The sequence below is a fragment of the Primulina eburnea genome, chromosome 14, assembly GCF_022965805.1.
Source record: "Primulina eburnea isolate SZY01 chromosome 14, ASM2296580v1, whole genome shotgun sequence".
Classification (NCBI taxonomy): domain Eukaryota; kingdom Viridiplantae; phylum Streptophyta; class Magnoliopsida; order Lamiales; family Gesneriaceae; genus Primulina; species Primulina eburnea.
This window is the reverse complement of record NC_133114.1, coordinates 14,657,433-14,663,191: the sequence shown is the minus strand read 5'-3', so window position 1 is coordinate 14,663,191 and position 5,759 is coordinate 14,657,433. Positions and strand designations below refer to the sequence as shown.

General features: G+C 40.6%; 1 protein-coding gene across 1 annotated transcript; it reads left to right on the top strand.

The window, feature by feature from the left end:
- Window positions 1–1,232: 1,232 nt before the first annotated feature.
- Window positions 1,233–1,631, top strand: LOC140811191 (uncharacterized mitochondrial protein AtMg00860-like). The gene has a single exon (XM_073169060.1). The coding sequence runs from the start codon at window positions 1,233–1,235 to the stop codon at window positions 1,629–1,631; it is 399 nt and encodes a 132-aa protein (XP_073025161.1).
- Window positions 1,632–5,759: the final 4,128 nt, after the last annotated feature.

The window sequence follows — 5,759 nt, the reverse complement described above, 5'->3', positions numbered from 1 at the left end:
AATGATGCTCCATTAATCTTTGGGAGACCGTTCCTGGCAACTGGAAGGGCATTGATAGATGTGCATAAGGGTGAACTCACCTTGAGAGTTGGTGGAGAAGAAGTCATTTTTAATATCTATCATGCCATGAAGGGATCAAATGAGTAAGTACTTGTAAAAGCATTGATGTTATAGACTCATGTGTATCCTTTGACTGTGCAGGAACTAGGGACCCTTTGGAGAGTTGCTTGGTTGGAGCTGCTGAAGCTGTTAGTGATGACGACTAGGAAGTGAAAGAGCAACTGGTGGCTCTTGAAGTATTGCATAAAGAAAAGAAAATGGATGTGTTGATTGAGGAGTTGAACGTCGAAGAGAAAATAGAGGTAAAATCACCCTCTCCTGATCTGAAGGAACTACCAAGCCACCTATGTTATGCATTCTTAGGAGAGAAGTCGACATATCCGGTAATCATATCTTCCTCTCTTACTATTGATGAAAAAGATAAATTATTAGAGTATTGAGGAAATATAAAACTGCATTGGGATGGTCGATTTCTGATATTAGGGGAATTAGCCCCACTATATGCATGCATAAAATTTTAATGGAGGGGGTCGTATACTCCTTATGTGGATCATCAGAGGAGATTAAATCCGGCAATGAAAGAAGTTGTGAAAAATGAGGTGCTTAAATTGTTGAATGCTGGTGTGATATATACTATTTCTGATAGTAGTTGGGTGTCTCCTGTAAAAGTTGTACCGAAAAAGGGTGGAATAACTGTGGTTAAAAATGAATATGATGAATTAATATCTACTCGTACTGTAACTGGTTGGCGAGTTTGTATGGATTATAGAAAATTGAACAATGCCACTCGAAAAGATCATTTTCCATTGCCTTTTATTGATCAAATGCTAGATAGACTTGCTGGTTATTGTCATTATTGCTTCTTAGATAGTTATTCAGGTTATAACCAGATAGCTATAGCACCAGAGGATCAGGAGAAGACTACTTTTACGTGTCCCTATGGCACGTTCGCTTTTAGGAGAATGCCTTTTGGGCTATGCAATGCACCGACCACTTTTCAGAGGTGTATGATAGCTATATTTGCAGACATGGTGGAGGAAATCATGGAAGTCTTCATGGATGACTTCTCGGTATTTGGCACTTCATTTGATCATTGTTTACATAACTTATCTCTTGTGTTGCAGTGATGCCAAGAAAAGAACCTAGTTCTTAATTAGGAAAAATGTCACTTTATGGTCCAAGAGGGCATTGTCCTGGGACATAAAGTATCATCTAAGGGATTAGAGGTGGATAGAGCCAAGGTGGTTGCAATTGAAAAACTTCCTCCACCAAAGAACATCAAAGGAATAAGGAGCTTTCTAGGACATGCGGGGTTTTATCGGAGATTCATTAAAGATTTTTCTAAGATCACAAAACCCTTATGTAATTTGCTTGAAAAAGATTCCACATTCATATTTGATGATGATTGTTTGCAGGCTTTTGAGAAAATCAAGAGGGCATTGGTGACAGCACCAATCATGATAGTGCCGGACTGGAAGGAGCCCTTTGAGCTGATGTGTGACGCAAGTGATTATGCCGTTGGTGCATTATTGGGCCAAAGAAGAGAAAGGATGTTTAGGGCAATCTATTAGCAAGCCGTACTATGGATGCTGCACAGCAAAATTACACCACGACTGAAAAGGAGATGCTTGCTGTAGTATTTGCCTTCGACAAATTCAGGCCATATCTGATCGGCACAAAGGTAATTGTTTTTACTGACCATGCAGCCATTCGCTACCTATTTGCCAAGAAGGATGCGAAACCACGCTTGATAAGGTGGATACTGCTATTACAAGAATTTGACTTCGAGGTCAAAGATAAGAAGGGAAGTGAGAATCAAGCGGCTGACCACTTGTCAAGATTTGAGCTAGAGGATAGGAAAGAAGAAGAAGCAATACAGGAAACATTTCCGGATGAACAACTCTTTGAGGTAAGTTCAATACTCCCTTGGTTTGCTAACATTGCGAATTTTTTGTCTTGTGGTATTCTTCCTCCAGATCTGAACCACCATCAGAAAAAGAAAGTTCTTTCATGATATCAAATTTTTCTTCTGGGATGATCCTTATGTGTATAAGAGATGTGATGACCAAGTGATTAGGAGATGTGTTGACGGTGTTGAAGCACACCAAATTCTTGAGCTATGTCATTCATCTGCATATGGTGGACATTTTGGAGCGACACGAACTGCAGCTAAGGTATTGCAATCAGGTTTTTTCTGGCTTACTTTGTTTAAGGATAGCTATACCTTAGTGAAATCATGTGATAGGTGCCAAAGATTAGGAAACATCTCTAGGCGTCACGAATTGCCACTGACAAATATTTTGGAAGTTGAACTTTTTGATGTTTGGGGCATAGATTTCATGGGACCATTTCCCCCTTCTTTTGGTCAATCTTACATATATTAGCTGTAGATTATGTTTCGAAATGGGTGGAAGCAATCGCCACCAATACTAATGATGCTCGTGTTCTAGTTAAGTTTGTCCACAAGAACATCTTCACCAGGTTTGGAACACCGAGAGCCATCATAAGTGATGAAGGTACGCATTTTTGCAATAAAATTTTCAACTCATTGTTGGCTAAATACAATGTGAAGCACAAAGTGGCACTAGCATATCATCCTCGGTCGAATGGACAAGCTGAAATATCCAATCGTGAAATTAAGCAAATTCTGGAAAAGTCTGTCAACACCAACTGAAGAGATTGGGCTATGAAGTTGGATGATGCGTTATGGGCTTATCGGACTGCATTCAAGACGCCTATTGGGATGTCTCCCTATAGGCTAGTGTTTGGGAAAGCATGTCATCTGCCGTTGGAGTTGGAGCATAGAGCATTTTGGGCTGTTAAGAAATTAAATTTTGATTTGAAAGCTTCTGGTGACGTTAGGAAACTGCAGTTGAGCGAGATGGATGAGTTCCGCAATGATGCATATGAAAATGCCAAGATTTACAAAGAGCAGACCAAGAAGTGGCACGATAAACTCATTGTACGAAGGGAGCTCAAACCAGGACAACAAGTACTATTGTTCAACTCATGTCTGAAGTTGTTTCCTGGTAAGTTGAAATCACGTTGGTCAGGTCCATTTTTGGTGGAGACAGTGTACCCTCATGGGGCAATTGAGCTAAAATGCAGTGATGGAAGGACCTTCAAGGTGAATGGGCAGCGAGTTAAGCCATATTATGGAACTGAAGTAAGGCACCTTGACAACATTCCTTTGGGCGGTTCGACTTGATGTAGACTGATGGAAGTCGGGCTGAAGACGTTAAACCAAGCGCTTATTGGGAGGCAACCCAAATTTTGGTTTCTCTTTTGCAATTTGTTTTCGGTTTTGCTTTTATTCTAGTATTCTTATTATAGGTTGTTTATATTTTTTTTAGTATAGTGTGTGCTTATATCTTCCCAAAACTAATGAATTCCACTTGTTTTATTCTCAGGACTAAAAAAATGAAGAAGAAAAAAAAAATTTTCCGAAGGAATACCGCACCAGCGGTACATATAGCACCGCACCCGCGGTTAAGGAAGAAAAATTTTCAAGAAATTTCCGAGAAAGAACCGCACCCGCGGTATATTTTGGAGCGCACCCGCGCAACATGTCCCGAGAGCATACCGCACCCGCGGCTGTTCCTGCACCGCGGCCGCGGTTGATTAATATCGAATTATGCTACATTTGCCGAGAGCATACCGCACCCGCGGTTGCCTGTACACCGCACCCGCGGTCATGGAACACTGAATCTCAAAATTAATTCGAGAGCATACCGCCCCCGCGGTTGCCTGTACACCGCACCTGCGGTCATGGAAAACTGAATATCAAAATTAATTCGAGAGCATACCGCACCCGCGGTCCCTTGCACAGCGCACCCGCAGTCGATGGTTTTTAAAACAGAATGGGGCAGAAATTAATGTTCATAATCGTTTACACCTCTCTCAAATTTCTCTCCTCAACTTCGAAATTCTTCAACTCAAAATACATTCCACACTCACATTTTGATCTTTCAAGCACAAAAATACACTCCACACCTACATAATTCCACAAATTCAACTCAAATTTCCATCTACATTTCATACAATCAACACCAAACCTAGGGTTTCAAAGGGGCTCGAAAATTTCTTCAAGAATTGGATGGATCTTTAATTTGTTCTTCAAGAAACATTTCAACACACTCAAGGTGAGCAAATCCATTGTTTATTTGTTGAAAATTCGAAATTTTGGTGCTCTTGGCTATGGAGGATAATTGAATTTGTGTGGAGTATATTTGTGATATTGTTATTTGGATTGGTGTGTAAATTGTTGAGGTGTGGATATTGTGAGTATTAAGATTGGGGGAGTGCAAGAATCATTAAAATTTGTGAATTGGATTGAGGAGAAGTTGGTGATTGAAAGGTGTTCGATAAAATGCCTCCAAGAAAAAAACAATCTAAGGGTGCATCATCATCTGTGAATTACGATGCAAACAGGTTTTGGGACGAACAAGCGGAGGAGAACTATGGAAATATTTTGAGCAAGAGCATTATAAAAGAAAGGGGATTTGATCTTAGTTTCCCTCGAACTGAAATTGGACTAATGCTTACTGCTCGGCATTGGGATGAGTTCGGCAGGCAGCCACAAGATGCTGTCATTTCGTTGGTGAGAGAATTTTATGCTAAACTCAAGGTTAGGCATGATCAGTTGAAGGTGTTGGTGCGAGGAAAAATGGTAGCCTTTGATGCACATACGATCAATACGTTATATGGTATCCCTCATGTAATGCACGATTAATATGAAGAATACCGGGCTGAGCATGTAGATTATAATAATATTCTTCAAACAATTTGCATAGAGGGAGCGGAATGGAGAATGAGGGATGATGTGCATGTTAGCCTAGCTAAGTCTGATCTCAAAAGTGTTGCCAAAGATTGGTATTCATTTATATCTGCTAGGATTAAGCCTACCGAGCATACCACCACAGTCATCAAGGAGAGGGCAATTCTTACTTTTTGCATTATGACGGGGAAGACAATTGATTTAGGTCAATTGCTTCAGAGTTCGATGCTTGAATATGCAAGAGGTAACTCTCCTAGTGGACTCCTCCACCCTTCTCTTATCACTGCTTTATGCCAAAATGCGTGAGTGACTTGGGCAGTAAATGAAGAATTGTTGAAGCCTAAAAACCCCATTGTGGTAGTTAAACCACATAGGGTAGTTAGAGGTGAACATGCTGCGGCACGTCGAGCAGAAAGGGAATTTAACAGAAGAGCTGCAGAGAGACGTGCCCAGGCTCAAGCTCAAGAACCACAACCACAACCGCAAAACGAAATAGGAGAGATAGGTTGACCCAGTTGGAAGAAGATATGCAACATCAACGCCAAGAAATGGATGCATTTCGGTTTAGGACCGACGCATTTATGAGATATATGATGGATTTTACATCTGTCTTGGCTCAGCAATTTCCATCGGCTTCAACCTCTGGCAATCCATTCCCACCTCCTCCACAGTGGCCACCCATATATCACCCGCCGGAGTTCCAACCACAACAAGATGACGAAGATGATGAGGATGGCGATGACCACTGACGGTCGTCGCCCGAGATATGTATATTCTCCTAATTTTCATGCTTATTTACATCGAGGACGATGCATATGTTTTAGTTTGGGGGAGATTTGATTAATTTTTTTTTATTTTGTGTGTTTATTTTCTTTTGAGTGTTTATTTATTTATTTTGTGTTTATTTATTTTTGTAGTTGTT